Source organism: Scyliorhinus torazame, chromosome 13, assembly GCF_047496885.1.
Source record: "Scyliorhinus torazame isolate Kashiwa2021f chromosome 13, sScyTor2.1, whole genome shotgun sequence".
NCBI classification, from domain to species: domain Eukaryota; kingdom Metazoa; phylum Chordata; class Chondrichthyes; order Carcharhiniformes; family Scyliorhinidae; genus Scyliorhinus; species Scyliorhinus torazame.
Genome location: NC_092719.1, coordinates 157,882,786 through 157,905,163, shown reverse-complemented (window position 1 = coordinate 157,905,163; position 22,378 = coordinate 157,882,786). Strand labels below are relative to the sequence as shown.

The 22,378-nt window shown below is 45.3% G+C and overlaps 1 protein-coding gene across 15 annotated transcripts in view; it reads right to left on the bottom strand.

Moving 5' to 3' along the window:
* The window catches only part of magi1b (membrane associated guanylate kinase, WW and PDZ domain containing 1b), a 679,590-nt gene that overhangs the window by 190,918 nt on the left and 466,294 nt on the right, over positions 1 to 22,378 (bottom strand). For all 15 annotated transcript variants that reach the window (XM_072472328.1, XM_072472316.1, XM_072472318.1 and 12 more), the window contains one exon: positions 1,072 to 1,191. In XM_072472328.1, the coding sequence (XP_072328429.1) occupies positions 1,072 to 1,191 (120 nt within the window). The remainder of the gene's footprint in view (positions 1 to 1,071; positions 1,192 to 22,378) is intronic.

Here is a 22,378-nt window from a genome sequence, read left to right as displayed (position 1 = left end):
ACTTAAAGATGACATGACAAGATGTTTTAAGGCTTTTACTGTAACAGACTAAAAGCATTATTTACCCAAAACACCATTATATTTTCAACTACAGAACAGAACTTTCCCCTCTTACTTTTACCAAAACCAAAAAAAAACTCACTTTATAGGTATACTGTACTCCACTGTACCTTAAATAATCATTCAATTCTCTTGGAAACAGTCCAAAGATTCCATGCTCCCACTGGTTCCTTTCCATTCTTTCTTTCCTAGCCTGGTAACTTTTAACTCCAGCCTGCTGCCTTCTGTGTTGATGTTTTTTCCTGGTGATTCACCCTCCAGCACAAGTTAGGCGAATCTTACAGCTTTGTTTCAAATCCTCAACTTTGGTGTTTTGGATCTGTTCATGAACTCCCACCAAACCTAGCTGTTCTCGCTCTTCCTCTTCTTCCCCCACCCATCCTTAGATTCTTTCCCCCACCCATCCTTGGATCCTGACAGACTGTTTTGTGTCAGTGTTTCAGGTAAGTCTCAGAAATCCTTCCCCTCTCAAAACCTCATTGGCAGTGTGAATCATGTGGGCCTTATATCAAGGTAGAAACTATAATCTGACCCAAACTGCCTTTTTCTTGGAAGTGAACAAACCGTTTGAAGCATAACTTTTAAAACTGGGCATTCTCAATACATTCCTGGGACTTGGGTGGTAAGCAGTCTAACCTCTGGAAACACAAATCCTGCTGGTGTCATCTCTAAATGTGAACACTTTACACCTTCTTTCCATAAAAACCCTGGCCTCCCTTTAATCTTTAAAAGGAAACCACCCAGGCATGTTGTCAGGCAGTCTTCAGAACAGTCACTTGACCCCTTCATTTTGCTGAAGATTAAGGACACTGTCCTTAAGAATAATAATCTTTTAAACCTCACATTTACATAAAATGCCAGAGTAAGGTTTAAGAGAAGTTGAAGATGAGAGAATAAGGCAATCAGCCACATTAATAAAGGTTACGCGAGAAATGGTACCATGAGATTTAAAAAAAGCTCATTCAGGTAGATAATAGTTGTCCGTGGTGTGTAGAAGTATAAAAGGTTTACCTTCATATGTTCCAACTTCTAGCAGAGTGCCACTCTCTTCAAGGTTAAGGAACTCCTTCACTGTGAGAAAGTTGTAGTCAACACCAGGAACTTCTCCTTCTCGAGGTGGTCGAGTTGTGCCTTGAAGGGAAGAAAAAACAAAATGTGATCTTCGATAAGGAATTTTTAACATTTTTCTCTAGGAGAGTATTTTCTGGCATGCTTTGTTCTTTTGCTAGATTTATATATGCCTCCCTTTTGCCCAGCACCTGATAGTAGAGTAGCCATGCACGTGTCTGACCAACTTCCTTCATTCATTTGAGGAACTGATATCCCATCTGGATGAGGGAAATTACTCTATCTGTCTTTTATTTGAAGATTTGGTACTCCTGGTCCTCCTTCTGATTTTCTACCTTTTATGACCAGTAAAAGTGGATTCTTTCTTATCTTACCATGCTTCCTATCTTTCTGGTCCAGCACCCGTTGAATTTTTTTGTATGTTTTGCTGTTTGCACTCTAAGTGTATTTAAAGTGTGATCATTGTTTCCTAATTGTTCTCTGATTGTCAGGTCATCTGTCTTACTTCAATTCCCTGAACTAAATCAAAAAATGCTTCTTTCCTGAATAAACCAGACAATTCTGGTGCTTACATTCTCCATTTTAACTAAAAGGCGTTTGGAGTACAAGAGTAGGGAAGTCTTGCTGTAACTGCACAAGAGACTGTTGAGACCATATCCGGAGTACTGTGAGCAGTTTTGGTCCCCTTATTTATAGAAAGACATTAATTAATTGGAGGTGATTCAGAGAAGGTTCATTAGGATGATCCATGGTATGGAGGGATTGTCTTATGTGCAAATGTTAAACAGATTGGGACTCTAGTCATTAGAATTTAGAAGAGTGAGAGGTGATCTCATTGAAACATACAGGGTAAATACTGAGAGGATGTTTCTCCTCATGGGAGTGTCTAGCACCAGAGGGTATAGTCTCAGAATAAAGGGGTGCCAATTTAAGACTGAAATTAGGAGGAATTTCATTGAATAGAATCCCTACAATGCAGAAAGAGACCATTTGGCTGATCGAGTCTGCACCAACCCGCTGAAAGAGCACCCTACCTAGGCCCAAACCCCCACCCTATCCTCGTAACCCTACCTAGGAGCAATTTCGCATGCCAATTCACCTAACCTGCACATCTTTGGACTGTTGGAGGAAACAGGAACACCCAGAGGAAACCCATGCAGACATGGGAAGAACATACAAACTCCACACAGACAGGAATCGGACCGGGGTCCCTGACGTTGAGGCAGCAGTGCTAACCACTGTCGCCCACCTCTTCACTGAGAGAATTGAGAGTCTTGGGATCTCCTTGTTACAGAGAGCTGTGGGACAGTCTGTTTTGTTACCTGCGCGGTAGGGAACATGTGCTACTCTAACCTTGGTTACTGATGAGGTCTTCTGAATCTCGATGAAGAAGACTCGAACTCGTCCAGTAGTAGTAACAAATATTATACAAAAAAACCATAGTAACAAAAGGTTTATTGAGTAACTATAACAATAATTGTATGAGTTCTTTACTTTAACTTTGATACTAGTGATAAGGTTAACAAGATCTAACTACGGGAACTATACATAACTCCACTAGCCATCTGAACTAGTCTGCTATTGCCCTGGTCACAGTGCACCCAAGAGAGAGCGAGAGACCCAATGTGGTTGCTTGTTATAACCTGTTGGCCCGGCCCTCGTGATCATGTGGTGCTACTGATTACACATTAACCCCTTGTGTACATGCACATATAGAGATCACTACATCCCCTTTTTTCTCGTGTTACATATTTTCTGTATGTTGTAAAGAAAATTGAACCAACATAATGGATGCAGTTTGCAAATGCATTACATAAAATCAATGAGTTAGTCCGTTAAATGTGAATACATTTAGTCTCTTGGGTTTTTTTCGCTTGCGTGAAATAGGTAGACAAATGATGTTCTGTACAAATTGTGATGGTCTTGATGATTATACAAAGCCAATTAATATTTATGAGTCCAATCGTAATTTAAAAAATTTGTGAGTCCAAACTTTATGAATTTGTTCGGTTGAGTTGCTTTCTTATTCTGTTGTTGAAGTGGTGATGTTGATTGTCGTTATTTCTTTGTGAACGTCGTCAGTGTTCTTGTGTTTAAGTGACCAAGTCATCATGAGGAGTTTGAATGGTCGAATCACTTTGTTGTCTGATTTAGACTTTCTTTTTTTTTCTATACTTGTGGTAGCGATTCTGTGTTACACCGTTGTCTGACCTGGACTTTTTCCTGAGCTTACAGTATTGATCTAGTGTGTCATATGCCTTGAAAGCTGGCGTGCTTGCTTGTTCTGGAGCAGATGTGAATTTGTGAGATTCTTTGTCATCCCTTGGCATGTTTGTAGTCTTGTCATTGTTTTGCAATGTGCTGTAGCATTGCCCTTCATGTGCAGAGTTGTACCATGTTGTACAGGTCGTTGTTTCATTGTTGTTGTTTCTGTCGTATCTGTTTTTGTTGTCGTTTTTGTCGCTTCTGTCTTGGTCTTTTTCGTTGTCGTTCTTGTTGTTTTTGTCGTGCCTGGTGTTTCTGTTTTTGTGATGCTTCTTGTTGGTTTTGTTATTGTTCATGTAGTTTTTGTTGTGCTTGTAGTTTTTGATGTTGCTGTCGTTGTTTTTGTTTCTGCAGCGCTTGTTGTTGTTGCTCTTGTTGCGCTGCATGTTGTTTTCGTTGTTTCTGTTGTGCTTCTTGTGGTTTTTGTTCCTGTTGCGCTCAATGAGTGTTCCGTATGGATGATGTGAGTCATTGTCACAGTTATTGGTGTCGGTGTCCTTTGTGGTATCTGTTACATTGAGCGTTTCTTCTTGAATTGTGAGAATGGTCTGATGTTGCATTGATGTTGGTGACATCAGTCATTTGTGGTGGATTTGATTCCTCTTCTTTGCTTCCTTGGTACTCCTCTTCTAGAGTAATTTCCGGTTCACTTGAATCATCTGTGATCTCTTTGTGCTCCTCTCCTGGAGTTATTTCTGGTCCATTTGAATCACCTTTTGGTTTCTTGGTGCTCCTCTTCTGGAGTCAAAATCTTCAAGATTTCATTTGACGTGGTCTCTCTGGACTCATGAGTAGCTCTCCTCTGATTGTTGAGTGCTTCTGTGCAGACGAGCTGAGATCAGTCAGTCTGACTGTGATCCTGCACATCCTGTATGGGAATTGTGATTTCTTCGTCACTTGTCTCACATACAGTGGGTAGACATGTTGGTCAAATGAGCTGGGTAGACATTCATTGTCTTCTTCTGGTGGATCAAATAAGCTGGGTAAATTGTCATGGTCTTTTTGTTGTTAACTTGCGCTTGGCAGACTTTCATAATCTTGTTCATGCATGGCGTTCGCTACGGAGTGTTTGCTTGCTTCCATTTTTGAGTCTGTCACCGAGCTATCTGTGGAGGCCTGTGTCGTTCTCTTTGTGGAGGCTTTCATCGCTCTCTTTGCGGAGTCTTTCATCGCTCGCTCTGTGGAGTCGTGCAGTGTTCTCGCTGTGGAGTCGTGCAGTGTTCTTGCTGTAGAGTCGACCTGTGCTCTGTGGCATTGTCGTCTTCTTGGGTATTGCTGTCATCCAATGTATCGATGATCTACCATGGCATCATGGTATTGGAATCCTCTGAGTAAAGTCATGTTGAGCTTTGCATCCGTGTTGCTGATGCTATGATCAGCATATCCGAATAACTCAGCCATGTCTGAGTAGTATTGTGTGTATTGTTCGGTAGACAAATCATCTTGTTTTGTTTCGGAGTTGTTATCGTTCTCCATGTTCAATGAACAAATCCGCTTCTTGGGTTTCGGATTTGTCGTTGTGCTCTTCACTTTGGGTGGTGCAGACCAGGGTGTTGTGAAAGTTATTTTCAACTGCTGGTGTAAGTTCGGGCATTGTTCTGTGTTTTGAGGAAAGAAAATTGGGTTTTGCAGCTGTACATTTCTCTTTGTTCATTTCCGTACATTTCCCTTTTAAGTGGGCGTGGTCGGGGTCCTCTCACGACATGACGCTCGTGACGTCATGCGTAGGAATCGATTGCGCAATTGAGTTTCCTTTACTGTGCGCTAATTTCGCAACTGCGCATGCGCGGCTTCTCAAGTGTATTTTGCAGTTTTCCACCTTTTTGAGAAGTGCGCACTGGACCGAACGCCCTCGCTCAAGATGGCTGCCAATCAAAAAGTGCTGTTGCATCAAGTGAGATCTTGCCTCTGCCTCTTGGTAAGTGTTCGCGCCATTTTTACCTTTTTTTTTTTTTTTAGATACTCATTCTGTGTTTGAAAAGACTCACAGTATTGATTTTGTTTTTGTTCATAAGCAAGGCATTTTTGTATAGCAATTTCTAGAGTTAGATACCTATCTTGTGAAAGTTCTTCCTTCAAATTTTTGTCAGATAGTCCATAAATTAATTGATCCATTATCATAGTGTCTCTGAAATCAGCATAATCACAGTCTTGTGGTATTAACTTGAGATTTGTAATAAAATCAGTGATGGGCCCTCCGTTTCTCTGACAAGAGTTAAATCTTTCCAGCATTTCACCCGACTGACTCTAAGTGTTCATCACATTTTTTGAATATTACTTCTAATTTGGTGTTGTCTTCACCTTCTAAGTAATTAAAGCAATTATACATTTCTCTAGCTTCATGCCCTCCTATTGAGAGAGTAGCAGTGCTATTTTCGCTGCATCAGAGACCGTGCTGAAATCATTAGCTGCGATAAATATTTGGAATATCTTTTCCAGTCATAACTTAAATTACCGGTTGTTTCCAGCTGCCCTATAGGTCCAATGAGTCCCATAATTAGTCGTTGAGGATCCATTTGTTACGAAGTCTTCCACAGTTGAATATCCAGTCTGATTTTTCTTTTTCTTTTGTCTAACCTAATCTAACTAGTTCTGTTAAAACCCCACTCCTGGTACCATGTTTTGTTACCTGTGTGGTAGGTAACATGTGCTACTCAAACCTTGGTTAGTGATGAGGTCTTCTGAATCTCGATGAAGACTCAAACTTGTCCAGTAGTAACAAAAGGTTTATTGAGTAACTATAACAATAATTGCATGAGTTATTTACTTTAACTTTGATACTAGTGATAAGGTTAACCAGATCTAACTACGGTAACTATACAGAACTCCACTAGCCATCTGAACTAGTCTGCTATTGCCCTGGTCACAGTGCACCCAAGAGAGAGCGAGACCCCCAATGTGGTTGCTTTTTATACCCCTGTTGGTCCGGTCCTCTAGTGATCATGGTGCTACTGATTACACATTAACCCCTTGTGTACATGCACATATAGAGATCACTACAGAGTCCCTGTGCATATTTAAGGCTGAGATTGATTCTTGATCAATAAGGGAATCAAGGCTTATGGGGAAAGGGCAGAAAAGTGGACTTGAATGCCGGATCAGCCATTATCCTACTGAATGGTGGAGCAGGCTTGATGGGCTGAAAGGCCTACTCCTGTTTCTATTTCTTATGGTCTGACAAAGAATATTTTATAAAATCATATAGGATAGATTAAAAAAATCATCCAATATTTTCCAGTCATTCTTGGATATCATTTTGATGTGCCTTCCCAATCCCCCACTCTATCTTAAAGCTACTGCTTGCTAGCCTGTCCTACTGAAGTGGTCCGGGTTCATACGCAGCACAACCAGGTTAATATTTAGGTTTGGGCCGATCAGTGGCAAGTAATATTCGCATCACATAAGAGCCAGACAGTGAACATCTCCAATAAGAGAGAATCTAAACATCTGCGCTTGACATTACCATCGCTGAATGCCCCATTAACACCATCCCGCGTGATACCATTGGCCATGAATTTAACTGGAACAGCCATATGTATTATATGGTTACAACAGCAGGTTCACAGAGTCTGGGAATTCTGCAGCGAGTAACTCATCCCTTACCTCCTCAAAGCCTGTCCAGCATCTACAAGTCACAAATGTGATAGAATACTCTCCACTTCCAAAGAACACAGAAGAGCACATCTCTCTTAAACATTCCTCCTCTCACCTTGAACCTGTGCCCCCTTGTAATTGACACTTCCACCCTTGCAAAGAGTCTCTGACTATCCGCCCTGTCTGTGCCTCTCATAATTTTGTAGACCTCTATCAGGTCTCCCCTCAGCCTTTCCAGTGAAAACAATCCTAGTTTATTCAACCTCCCCTCATAGCCAACACTTTTGAGACCAGGCAACATCCTTTGAACCTTCTTTGCACTCTCTCCAAAGCTTCCAAATGCAACCTAACCAAGGTTTTATACAGCTGCAACATGATTTCCCAACTCCAGTACTCAATGCTCTGGCTAATGAAGGCAAGCATGGCCACCTGTGTTGCCACTTTTGGGGAACTGTGGACCTGCACGCCCAGATCCCTCTATGTTAATGTTCCTAAAAGTTCCGCCATTTACAGTATAATTCACACCTAGATTTGATCCTCCAAAATACATCAACTCGCATTGCCCGGATTAAACTCTATCTGCCATTTCTGTGCCTAAGTCTCCAGTCTTATCTATATCCTGTTGTATCCTCTGACAATCTTCGGCACTATCAGCAACTCCGCTAATCTTTGTGTCATCTGCAAACTTACTAATCAGACCATCCACATTTTCCTCCAGATCATTTATATCTGTTCCATGGATGAATGTGGTCCAATACCCACAAATGTAAACTCCCCGAACAGGCGGCAGAATGTGGCGACTAGGGGCTTTTGACAGTAACTTCATTTGAAGCCTACTTCTGACAAGTGATTTTCATTTCATCATCTCTGACAAAGCAGTCTGCTTGATCAGCATCCTATCCACCACCTTAAACATTCACTTACGTCATTTGCACAAAGTGGTAGCCATGATTGCCATCTACTGATGTACTACAGTACCTTTCCAAGCTTTTTTTTTTTTTTTTGACAGCTCATTCCAAATCCATGACCTCTACCACCTAGAAGACAAGGGTAGCAGATGCATGGAAACGACACCTTCAAGCTCTCCTGCAAGCCACTCACCATCCTGACGTGGAATTATATCACTGACTCCCTTCCGAACATCACTGTGGGTGTACAACATGTAGGTTTCAGTGATTCCAGGCGGGGACTCAGCACCACTTTCTCAAATGCAATTAGGGATGGGCAACAAATTCTGGCCTTGCTAGTGACACCCACATCCCATGAAAGAATAAAATATATACTCAGGATATTTCTACTTCTTAATATAATCTCTGTTCCTTAATTTCACCCATATAAATAATATCTAAACCGTAATCCAAAACATACTGGGATGTCCATACTTTAGTCTTGAAAAAGTAAAGCATGAGATGACAAGTCTTCTGAAATTGCACAATAAATGCGTATTGATGTCTACATAAACTACACTTAAGAAACTGCAGATTTCCAATCAGAGGGCAATAGGATCAAACTGCTTATTTCTACTGGAAGCCTGCAAAGGAAGACCCTTCAATTATAAAGCAATCTCCAATAGAAGGCTTGTGTGTGCCGGGCATTGTGCTGGATTTGAGATATTCAATTTAATACAGACTTTGTTACACAAGATAAAGTGCTTGGCCCCAGCTGATTGCATGATATGAAGGTACGGTCAATGTAAACAAAACAATATAAAATTAAGTCTGATATTCTGATTTTTGGAAAATCCACACTTAGCATTTAAACAATTATTTTATACATAAAGTTGTGAAATTGTACAAAGCTATCCAAACAATGTTATTTCCAAAAGTCAAGGATCTGTGCTTTTTTTGTGTGCACAATTTACTCCAAAAAATGCTAGACATCTGCAAATAAATATCTATGCTTGAAAAACTGTTTGAATTTTTAAAGTCAAGTAAGATAAAGTTTCCATGGGGAGTGCTGCGTATCGAAATAAAAGGAGGCAGGGACAAAGCTGGATTGTCTCATGACTGCACGGTGTAATTTGCAGAGATTTATTAGGAGACAAGGGTAACAACACCAAAATTGTTACAATCCCAGTTGATGTTCTAACTGGACCGTGTCACGACCACACTACGAGGGTATCCCAACTTGAACCACCGGTTCGTGGGGGTCACAGTTTTGTTTTTGGAATGGTCTGAGGAGTCATGTGAAAACCCAGTGAGAATAACCAACCCAGTTATCGTTCAATAATTATTGAAGACTATTTATTAATTTTTTTGAAAGATACCTACAAACGAACAGGACTACAATATTCTAGGACAATCAAGTACATGAATCACTAAACTCACCCACAGTTTATGTGGAACATATCCCTTGTTCCAAAAGATATCAATGATTCTTGAGCTCTTTAGACTTTCCCCAAAGAAAATCCAAATTAAATAAATCTATATGTCAAATCCAGTTTATAGTTACCATACAATAAAGGAAGGGGCGCATGCGTTCGGGGTCAGGCCCTAGGACTCCGTTTTCCATGACATAACCGAGGATGGCTCGCCGGGTTGTGCGGAAAACGCATTTCTCCTTGTATGTCAAATTAAGGAGTCGGGCGGTGCAGAGGAATTTTTGAAGGTTGGCGTCGTGGTCCTGCAGGTCAAGGCCGCAGATGGTAACATTATCCAAGTACGGGAATGTGGCCCACAGCCCGTACTGGTTGACCATTCGGTCCATCGTTCGTTGGAAGACCGAAACCCTGTTGGTGACGCCGAAGAGGAACCTGAGGAAATGGAAGAGACGGCCATCTGCCTGAAAGGCAGTGTATTGGCGGTCCTCCCGCTGGATAGGGAGCTGATGGTACGCGGACTTCAAGTCCACTGTAGAGAAGACTCGATACTGAGCAATCTGATTGACCATGTCAGATATGCGCAGGAGGGGATACGCATCGAGCTGCGTGTACCGGTTGATCGTCTGACTGTAGTCGATGACCATGCGGTGTTTCTCCCCGGTCCTGACGACCACCACTTGTGCTCTCCAGGGGCTATTACTGGCCTCAATGATCCCTTCCCTTAGGAGTCGCTGCACCTCTGACCTGACAAAGGCCTTGTCATGAGCACTGTACAGTCTGCTCCGGGTGGCGACGGGCTTATAGTCTGGGGTGAGGTTCGCGAAGAGCGAGGGAGGGACGACCTTCAGGGTCGCAAGGTTACTGACAGTGATAGGGGGCAGGCGTCCCCCGAACTTCAGGGTTAGACTACGGAGGTTGCACTGAAAGTCTAAACCCAGTAGGAGAAGGGCACAGAGATGGGGGAGGACGTAGAGTTTGAAATTGGCATATTTGACGCCCTGTATTGCCAGGTTGGCGGTGCAGTACCCCCGGATCTGCACGGTGTGTGATCCGGGAGCTAGGGATATGACTTGTGAGACGGGGAGGGCTGAGAGGGAACAGCGCCTTACCATGTCCGGGTGGACGAAGCTATCCGTGCTCCCGGAGTCGAAGAGGCAGGACGTTGAGGCTGATGGCCATCATCGAGCTTTGAAAATGGCAAGGCTGGGACTGGTCAAGTTGAATGGAGCTGAGTTGATGAGTGTCTTTCTGGTCGCAAAATGGTGGCGTCGACGTAGTCGGACAAAATGGCTGCCCCCATGGATTGCACACGGCGTTCGACGTCGATGATGTCAGACAAGATGGCTGTCCCCATGGACTGCACACGGCGAGTGACGCGTCAGCAGAGGGCGCTCTGGACAGGCATGATGCCACGCTGCGGGGTCTGTGAGTCTCAGACTGGGCTTGACAGGCTTTTGGTTTTTGATTTTGATTTTTAGGCTTAGCTAGGCATACTTTAGCGTAGTGCCTCTTCTTGCCACACTCATTACACGTGGAGTTGCGAGCTGGACAATGCTGCCTGGAGTGCTAGCCCTGACCGCAGATGTAACAACATGGTCCTCCGGAGCTGGATGGCTGCCGCCCGGTGCAGGAATGAGGCACGCCTGGGTCGGGTGATGGCTGCGCCTCTGACATCCCTGAGGATGCCACATGATCGGATGGGAAGGCATCCAGGCTCTGGAACCCACTTCCAGCGAGGTAGCCAGCTTCACAGTCTCCTCGAGGTCGAGGGCCCCCTTTTCTAGAAGCCGCTGCCGGATGTAGCTGGACCGGACACCTGCCACATAGGTGTCCCGGACCATCAGCTCCGCGTGCTCGACCGCTGTGACAGTCCTGCAGTTACAACTGCGGACGAGTACTCTCAGTTCACGTAGGTATTCAGCCAGTGACTTGCGGTGACGCCGCGTGGTCAGGAGGTGTCGAGCGAGTACCTCGTTCACCGGCCTCACGAACTGTTGTTTGAGCAGCTCCACTGCCTCTGTGTTTGAGGCCACGTCTCTGATGAGCTGGAAAATCCTGTGGCTCACCCGGGCTTTGAGGAGACGCTGTTCAATGTCCGGGGAGACCTCGGCGGCGAAGGAGCTGAGGTAGGCCTCAAAGCAATTGAGCCAATGCTCAAATATTGCCGTAGCCTCCGGCGCCTGCGGGTCAAGATCGTTCTGGTTTTAAAACTGCTTCCATGTTAAAAAAATTCTAGCTGATTAAATTGATACCAATCAATCCAATCGAAACGGTAGTTAACAAGAACTGTGGTTTTAATCAGCTAGAATGTGTCCACCAGTAGCTTCTCCTGCACTGAGGGGCTGTCCCGGGTCGATGGGTTATATACCTTCTCAGAGGGGCGGAGCCAACAACAACATCAACACAACAACAGTAACAGTGAGTAAATACAATAATATATACAACAGCCATACGTGGCTCACCACAGGGCCAATTTAGTGTGGCCAATTACCTTTGGGTTGTGGGGGTGAGACCTATGCAGACACGGGGAGAATGTGCAAACTCCACACGGACAGTGACCCGGCGCCGGGATCGAACCCGGGTCCTCGGCACCATGAGGCAGCAGTGCTAACCATTGCACCACCATGCCGCCCGAACCGGCCCTTTTAAATCCTCAAATATTGTTGATGTCAGCAGTCAAGTCTTGCTCAAACACTTCTGAGCTGTAAAGGTTTGCAAGAAAAGATAACCCCCACTTAATCACTTAATTTCAATCTTCCAATCTTGCTTTGAGAAGCTGGACTGGAGATTCACTATTTTATTCCCCAGGAACTCACTTACATTGGAGTTGAATTAAAATGACATTGAAAATAAAAAGCTTTCAATTTACTCTTTTCAATGATAATCTTCAGCATTTTACACTGTATCAAATCAATTGCCAAGACTATAATGCAGCAATACTAAACTGTGGCTTTATTCAATTTAACTGGGAAAAAATAACACTTTTCTTTAAATTACAAAGCTACAATTCTGTGCTGATGTTGTTGAACGTTTAAGCCACCATTTAGAGATAAAGTTCTCTACATTCCAACACTAATGCAGTTTTTGTTAAATGGCTTCATTTTAACCAGGGATACCTTTTGTGCACAATAATTTAGACCTTTCAGAAGCAAATAATCTTGATTTGGGGTTTTGTACCATCAAATCTGACTTTTGTGTCATGATATCCGCATCAGCATATTATGGTGCAATCATACACACACTGATGGACAGGTAGTTGGACCAACCAACACACACACAACATCGCAGCCAATCATCAGTGAGAGCACACGCACTATAAAACAGGGAACACCACAGTTCCCGTTCATTCTACCAGGAGATAGCTCAGAGCACAGAGCTCACAGCGTGCCACTCAGACACAGACCATGTGCTGAGTGCCTCATCAAGATAGTGATAGGGCTGGGTCCACAGGTTAGCTGGTGAAGCACGAACCTAAGCCAGCAGTTAGTAGTTGTCGTTGTTTAAGACAATAAAACAGTTGTACCACCTACAGTCGTGTTGGATCATTTGTGCATCGGAACACCCAACACGACATGATACCAGTAGTAGAAGCCAACCAGCGACTGTGAGACCTACCTGCCCGCTTTCAGAAATCCGCCTCCTGCTCCATGGAAAACATCAGCCAGCCGCTCCGAATCGCTGGAAACCTTGGCGTCAACTGGAAGCTGTTTAAACAGCGCTTCCAGCTCTTCCTAGAAGCCACAGACGGGGAGAATGCATCGGACATCAGGAAGACCGCCTTCCTCCTCTCCACGGCGGGGCAACATGCCATCCACAATACAACTCCCTGGCATTCGCGGAAGGCGAGGACAAGACTAAATATAAGGCGGTGCTTCTAAAGTTCGAGGAACACTTCAGCGTGAAAGTCAATGAGAGCTTCGAGAGGTACCTTTTCCAGCAGCACCTGCAGGGCAAGGATGAGCCTTTTCAATCCTACTTGACACACCTCCATATCCTCACGCAGACCTGCGGCTATGGGGCCACCTCCGACTCCATGATGTGGGATCAGATAGTTTTTGGGGTCATCTCGGACACCCTACTCCAGCAGCTCCTCAAAATTAAGCGCCTCACCCTAGCGAGTGCCATCGAGACCTGCGTCCTCCATGAGAACGCGACCAGCCGGTAATCCCAAATCCACGCGGCCGGCATGGCACGGGTCCTACGAGGAGGAGCGGGTCCAGTCGATCGACTTGCTCCCGGCCCGCGGCCCGGACGAGGGCGGCCATTTTGCGCGCTTTCCGAGGTCTCCCGCACTTGTACGCGGCAAAAGAGGGGACGTTGACGCAGAGGGACGTGATGCGCAGGCACGCTCTATGCAGTACCGCACTGCGCATGCGCGGTGGCGCAATGAACGCCATGACGTCACGACGTGCAGCAACTGTGGCTCCGCCCATTTAAAGCGGCAATGTCCGGCCAAAGCGCGACAATGCCTCCGCTGTGGCAGGATGGGCCACTGCGCTGCCTGCTGTCGAGCAGCTCAACCTGCCAACTCTCAACAATTCCGCCAGTCTCGCAGGGATGTGCGGGCAATTCAGCCCCCATACACAGTCATACCCTGACAGTATGCAGACCAGCGATACCGAAGACAGGGAGCCCTTCCGCGTTGCGGTAATCCACAAGAACCAGATGTCCCCAAGTCGGAACCACCAGCCGCTGCCAGTGCACAGCATTGATCCGGGCAATGAGTGGTGTGCTACCCTAACGGTCAACCGATCACAGATCACATTTCGCCTGGATACTGGTGCCTCCACCAATCTCCTTGCATGGTCAGCCTTCCAGACCTTGAAGGTTAAACCACCGATTCTGCCATCCCACTGTCAGCTGCTTGACTACAATGGAAACGTCATCCCGGCCACGGGGTCCTGCCAGCTCGAGGTTACACACAACTCACACAAAGCCACATTGTCGTTTGAGTTAGTTGGATCCTCGAAGGACTCTCTGTTAGGCGCACAGGCGTGCAAGGTCCTCGACCTCGTTCAGCGGGTACACACTTTGTCTCCAGAAGGCACGTCCGATTTCCCGGATTCAGACTTTAGGGCGCAGCTCCACTCACTCCTCGTGCACAACCAGGAGGTTTTCGAGGGCATGGGCACACTGCCCGACACGTACAGAATACGGCTCAAACCGGATGCCACCCCGGTCATTCTCGCACCTCGTAGAGTCCCAGCACCACTCAAGGACCGCCTCGAGCAGCAGCTGCAGGATCTGCAGGACCAAGGAGTGCTTTCCCAGGTCACGGAACCAACGCCATGGGTCAGCTCCATTGTGTGCGTCAAGAAGCCCTCCGGCGAGCTCCGGATCTGTATCGACGCAAAAGAATTGAATAACAACATCATGAGGGAACACTACCCCATACCTAAACGAGAAGAAATCACGAGCGAAATGGCTTGGGCAAAAATATTCACCAAGCTTAATGCCTCAAAGGGTTTTTGGCAGATTCAATTGGATCAGTCCAGCAGGAAGCTGTGCACTTTCAACACTCCATTTGGCAGATACTGCTACAATACGATGCCATTCGGCATCATCTAGGCCTCCATGGTATTCCATCGCATCATGGAACAAATGATGGAGGGCATCGAAGGGGTACGCGTCTACATAGACGACGTTATCATCTGGTCCACCACACCACAGGAGCACATCAGTCGTCTCCAGCGTGTCTTTGCACGGATACGAGATCAGGGCCTGTGCCTCAACCTAACCAAGTGCTCTTTTGGCCAGACTGAGCTAAAGTTTTTGGGGGACCACATCTCCCGGTCAGGGGTGCGGCCAGATGCCGACAAAGTGGCAGCTATTGCAGCCATGCCGCAGCCGGCAGACAAGAAGGCAGTGCTGCGCTTTCTCGGGATGGTCAAATTCCAGGGGAAGTTTATTCCTAACCTTGCCCCTCACACGACTGATCTTCGCCACCAGGTCAAAAAGACAACGTAATTCCAGTGGCTGCCCGCACACCAGAGTGAATGGGAGGAGCTCAAGGTCAAGCTCACCACCGCTCCAGTACTGGCGTTTTTTGAAACCACACGGGAAACGAAGATCTCAACTGACGCCAGCCAGTCCTGCATTGGGGCGGTACTCCTGCAACGGGACGACACCGAATCATGGGCCCCGGTCGCCTATGGGTCGAGGGCAATGACCCCCACAGAACACCGCTATGCGCAGATTGAGAAGGAGTGCCTAGGCTTGTTGACTGGCATCGACAAATTTCACGATTATGTGTATGGTCTTCCGCAGTTCACTATGGCGACCGACCATCGTCCCCTGGTCGGCATCATTCAGAAGGACCTCAACGATATGACCCTTCGCCTCCAGCGCATTCTGCTCAAGCTCTGGAGGTACGACTTCCAACTTGTCTACACCCCAGGGAAGGATCTCATCATCGCAGATGCTCTGTCCAGGGCGGTTAACACACCGCCCGAATCGGAAGGGTTCGTTTGTCAGGTCAACGCACAAGTAGCCTTCACATCGGCCAATCTGCCGGCTACTGACGCACGTCTGGCCCACAGTCGACGTGAAACTGCGGCTGAACCCCTTCTACAGCGTGTAATGCACCACATGATGGAAGGGTGGCTCAAGGGGCAGTACCCACAATTTTACAATGTCCGGGACGACTTGGCCGTCATTGATGGTGTCCTCTTGAAGTTGGACCGGATCGTGATCCCACACAGCTTGCACCGGCTTGTCCTCAAACAACTGCACGAAGGCTATCTCGGAGTTGAAAAGTGCAGGCGGAGGGCCCGAGAAGCTGTGTACTGGCCGGGCATCAGCGACGACATCGCCAACATGGTGCTCAACTGCCCCACCTGTCAAAGGTTTCAGCCGGCGCAACCCCCTGAGACACTTCAGCCCCATGAGTTGGTGACGTCCCCCTGGGTGAAGGTGGGCGTGGACCTCTTTCATGCACTCGGCAGGGACTACGTTATTCTGATTGACCACTTCTCAAGTTATCCGGAGTTCATACGCCTGCACGACATGAGATCATCAACTGTCATCCGGGCATGCAAAGAAACCTTTGCTCGCCATGGAATTCCGCTCACCGTCATGTCTGACAACGGGTCTTGCTTTGCGAGCCAAGAATGGTCTTCCTTTGCCACTTCATACAACTTCACGCACGTGACGTCCAGTCCCTTGCATCCCCAGTCGAATGGCAAGGCGGAAAAGGGCGTCCACATTGTGAAGCGGCTCCTCTGCAAGGCTGCTGATGCCGGATCGACTTCTGTTTAGCCCTGCTGGCCTATCGCTTGGCCCCACTGCCTACGGGCCTCTCGCCAGCCCAGCTGTTGATGGGTCGCACCCTCAGGACCATTGTGCCGTCCATTCATGTTCCTGAACCCGACCATGCTCCAGTACTGCGAAGGATGCAACAACAGCGTGTTCAGCAGAAGGTGGCACATGCCGCTCGGCCAACTGATCGTCCTGCACTGGCGCCTGGAGACAATGTCCGCATACACCTACCGGAGGGTGGCTGGTTGGCAACCGCCGAAGTTCTCCGCCACGTGGCTCCCCGCTCATTCCTGGTTCGCATGCCTGATGTCTCCATTCGCCGCCGTAATCGGCGGGCCCTTTGTCTGGTTCCCCGCTCGCTATGAGATCATACACCGATGCCACGCCCTCCTGTTGTCCCTGATGTCGACTTTATTGAGCTTCCTGCCACTCTGCCTATTCCTCTCTCGCCCGTGGCCAGGCCCATTCCTCAGCCGGTGGATCCTGACCCACCCTTGAGGCGGTCAACCCGAATTCGTCGCCCACCTGAGAGACTTGACTTATGAGCCTGTTAGCACATTGGACTCACTGAATTGTTTTACAGTACTGTTAACGTGTTTCTCTCGTCGTTTATTGTTCCAGAAGTTTTCTCCCGTCGTTTTCTGATTGCATTTGTTCTGTTATTGGTACAACCTCGTTGTTCTGTTGCACCTGACACCTTCCTATGTATATAGTTTAGCCTCATGTACATGTTGTAAATATTGCACACACACAAACTCAGATGCACTCAGTACATATTTCTATTTATTAGCATGTAGGCACATAACCTTGTGAAAGGGGGGTGATGTCATGATATCCACATCAGCATATCATGGTGCAATCACACACACCCACTGATGGACAGGTAGTTGGACCAACCAACACACACACAACATCGCAGCCAATCACCAGTGAGAGCACACACACTATAAAACAGGGAACACCACAGTTCCCGCTCATTCTATCAGGAGATAGCACAGAGCTCACAGCGTGCCACTCAGACATAGACCATGCGCTGAGCGCCTCATCAAGATAGTGATAGGGCTGGGTCCACAGGTTAGCTGGTGAAGCACGAACCTCAGCCAGCAGTTAGTAGTTGTTGTTGTTTAAGTCAATAAAACAAAGTTGTACCATCTACAGTCGTGTTGGATTATTTGTGCATCGGAACACCCAACATGACATTTTGTCCATAATGTCAGATGTTTGGAGGTCAGGTACAGTGTTAAGCACCGTAGTTAGACAATCAACTAAGACACTAATTACTTGTTGCCATGGAAATAGGATTAGGCTGTTGGGAAAGGTGCACAGTCATGCAGATGCAGCATCCCTGAATAGGCATGGAGCTATATGACAGATCAGGCTTTGTTTCTGTTTCCGTATTTATCACATTTCTGAGGAGCAACAGGAAAAGAAAACATAAGAATAATAATTTCTACTTCCATTGTTTGAGTTAATCTTGACGTTAGCTTCAGAATCATTGAGAAAGGAGTGTGCTGAGATTTGACAGATACAATTGAAACATAGGTCCTGTCATAATGGAGGGGAGAAGTTGCACAAATATTTCAAAAGGTACAGGCCAAAAACACACTGGATTAAACACTTTCCTGTTTGCGATGTACATCTCTGATAGGTAGTACATATGCAGATTAGTTCCCAAAGCAACCACCACATTACGGTCCATCCAGTTTTTAAACCACGACTGCTTTGTGTCTGACGGCAAACAAAGAAATAATCCCAAGCACCCTTGCCGAACATAACAGCAGGAAGGCTAAAGCTGAGCGTGGCTTCTCTCTGCGCGTGCCTACTGTAGTCAAGCTTGATGCCCTGGAATGTGCAGGTCACTCTTCAGAAAGGCAGCCTCGCATTTGACCAATTGTTGCATTGTGACATTCAATAGAGCTGAAAAGAAAGGCACATCTACCCTCATGTAGAAGGATGATAAGCTTACAACTGGACACACGCCTGACAGATGGCATTTCACATGGTTTTCATAAACCATCTGCAAATCCAACAATGACACTGACCCACAACATAAATGCATTCAGGTCCACCATACAGATATCTGCATCATGTAAAAATTTACAAGATATCTACAAAATAGTTCTTGGCCCTGTATTAAGTGCTGCAACAATAGCTGTACATGACTGCAGTGAAAGAAAAGGGAAAAGAGATTGGACTAGCTGGTTCCAATTGAAGAAGTAATTGGAATAACTGAAACAAAGTCACTTGTACACAAATGCTAGCATTTCTGCTCAGCAGCATTTTAGATATCACTTTTAAAGTTGAGAAATATCAGAAACAATTGTCAAGGGCACTCAGTAAAGTGCAAACCTCTGCCACACTGTCAACTCAACGTGATCTCAATTATGCAGCTCCTCCTTGCGGCTTTTCCTAGCCCGGCTGATGGTCTGTGACAACAAAGCTGCAAAGAATAAGAGTTTCCATTGTACAGAGGCGGCTTCAGGCCAATTTACTTCCAACAACCTGCTCTGAAAGCTCTGCTCACATTTTGACAGCAGTGACAAATCGTACCTCAGTAGGTGATGCAATCCACAACATGCTAAAACAAACAACAATATTCTAAATAAAACACAACATTTCAAAGGAGGTTAATTCTCCCCAATTCCCAATGTTCATGGATCCTTTAAAAGAAATTCCAGGATTTGGATCCTTGCCATACACTAATCAGCTCTTCGTTGGGCCATAGGTTTTATCAAAATCTGTCTATTTGCATTTGAGATATGTAGTCTAGAAACAAACAGATCAACAAACAGGCCAAAAACATCACCTCTTCCCACCATCAGGGGTGGAGGTAATTAATTCAATACCTCCTGTGACATGGCAAATTTGGAGAGGTTTGTTGAATTAAATATATATGTGTTTGATGCTGTTGTTTCTAAATCTAATTTGAGAGCCAATCAAGGCAGCTGGCCAGCTCACAATTATGCCATTTCTGTAAATGTATTTCATCCATTCTCATCTGGGTGAGACGACAGACAAGGAACATGCCCCTGGCCTCTGTTGCTGTCAAGCCAGATATAAATAAATTCCTGAGAGAACCTTGCCTTTGCTTGCCTTTAGTTTTCTCCCATTTTCCTTTTCCAAAATGCTTTTCTTCATTCCCCATTTTCCCCTCAATGGTAGCCAGCTCCGGATTTCTGGACACCTTGCTGCCTTTCTTTGTCAGATGTTTCACAGTCTGTGTTTTTGTGTGTTGGGGGAGGCTGTACGTTTTTACAACTGCATTATATTGCTGACTACAATTTGGAGTTTGTATGCCAAAACACAGCTAAAACATTTGACCACCATCTTAGAAATTTTACACATGCTCTTTGCTCCATTTTGCCCTTCTGCAAATAAGTCAATAACTAATGCTATGTAATTAATTTTCTTTCTGATCCCTTTTCCACAGAACACTTACTGTCTAAGATAGTGGTTACTTGTAAAATAAAATAGCTCATAAGGGTGTAATTGCTTTTAGTGATATGCTGAACCACGAGTGAAATAAATTCTAATTCTTTTTAAAATCATACACATTGACAAACCAAGATGCAACCAGCCTATATAAGCACAGGATAGTGCAGATCACACTGATTCATAACGTTTGTACAATATAAATTTCTACTTCTCAAAAAGTATGCATTTTCATCTTACCTACTTTTCAGAGTCCTTTGGAAATAAACCCACAAAATAAATAAATGAAGCCATCACCAGAGGATGCATTAAACTGTCTTTGAGAAGGATTTTTTTAAGTGTTTCTGGTTGCTAGGTATTACAGGCACAACTTGCACTGACTGGGCCAGATCACTGAACTATGTCAATGCTTCTGTACTGTGGCTTATTCTAATCATTATGGAAAGATCTAGCAAATATGGAAAGATCTAGCAAAGTTACCACTTCCTAAAAATGGACATTAAAAGCTGGAAAAACTCAACAGGCCATGAGTTAAAATTTCAGGTTTCATCTCCTTTCATCAGAAAATCTTATCACACACATACTGACAACACCCAGCTTTACCTCACCACCACCTTTCTTGACTCCTCTGGTCTCTAAGCTGTCAGACTGCTCGTCCGACATCAGAGGCTAGATGAGCATAAACTTTCTGAAATTAAACATTGGGAAAATTAAAGTTATTATCTCCAGATACCGCCACAAACTCTTCTCCTTCAGAACCTGTTCTCTCCCATTCCCAGGCAATTGTCCGAGCTGAACCAGACTATTCACAACTTTGGTGGCATATTTGCCCCCGAGATATTTGCCCCCGAGATGAACCTTCAACAACATATCCACACCATCATTAAAACTTCCTGTTTTCACCTCGGTAACATTACCTGGACCCTAACTCTTTCACAGAATTTACAGTGCAGAAGGAGGCCATTCGGCACATCGAGTCTGCACTGGCCCTTGGAAAGAGCACCTACTTAGGCCCACACCTCCACCCTATCCCTGTAACCCCACCTATCTTTTTTTTGGACAGTAATGGCTGTTTAGCATGGCCAATCCACCTAACCTGCACATCTTTGGACTGTGGGAGTAAACTGGAGCACCCGGAGGAAACCCATGCAGATGCGGGGAGAACGAGCAGACTCCACACAGACAGTGACCCAAGCCATGAACCGAACCTGGGACGCTGGAGCTGTGAAGCAACAGTGCTAACCACTGTGCTACTGTGCCGCTCTTCTCAGCTCTTTGCTCTTGAAACCTTCAAACATGCCTTTGTTACCTCCATACTTTCCTATTTTAAACACACTCCTGATAAATTTTAAGTCACCCAAAACTACACTGTCCTGTCCCTGTCCTAATTCACATATAACCCATGCTGGTTGATTTGCACTGGCTCCCGGTTAAGTAAAGCCTCAATTTTAAAGTTCTCCCTCTTGCCTTCTTAAAGCCCTCCATGACCTAGCCTCTCCCTATCTTGGTAATCTCCTCCAGCCCTACAATACTCAGAGATATCTCTGTTTCTCTAATTTTGATCTTGAGCATCCGTGATTTTAATTGGTACACCATGATAGCAGTATCTTCATCTGCCCAAACCCTCAGCTTTGGAAGCCCCTCCCTACACCTCTCCACATCATCATCTCATTTTCTTCTTTTAAGGAACTAAGTTTTTGACAATTTGCTCTAATATTTCCTTATGTGACTCAGTGTCATATTTAGTTTTACAATGCGTCTGGAAAGCATCTTGGGATGTTGTATGATATTATAAAGGTTCTGTATAAAAACAGATCCTTGTAGGTATTGAATAGTCCATTTTATTTCGCAAATGTTGATGGGGAATTCTTTGCAGGCTGTGATTCAGAGTTAATTGGTCAAAGTTTTTGCAGGTATTTCAATCAAATCTTTTATTCAGGTTGCAACCTTATAATACAATTCCAACCACCTGTTAAACAACCCCGTCAGATAAAACCATAAGGAACAGTGTGTGGTGACTTAAACAAACACGCTGCAATATCAGTTTCACCATTCTCTTGGTATTTCACATGAGTCGTACATCTGCTGATCGTGGTTTCACTAATCACACTGACACCATAGACAAGGGAAAAATAGCATCACCACTTAAACAGGTGGACACTTCCCCTTTATAGTCTTACTGTTATGGACTTGCACTTGTGATGACACGGACAATTTGTATTTTCAGCTCATTTGAATCATTTATCTATTTATGTAACTATATGGGCAGATGGCAAGCAGAGGTAAGCAAAATTATTAGTTGCCATTTGAAAATAAAAAGGGCATATAGCCAAATTGGCCTTCAATTTCCAAGTTTGGAACTTGACCGGAGATGAATGACGT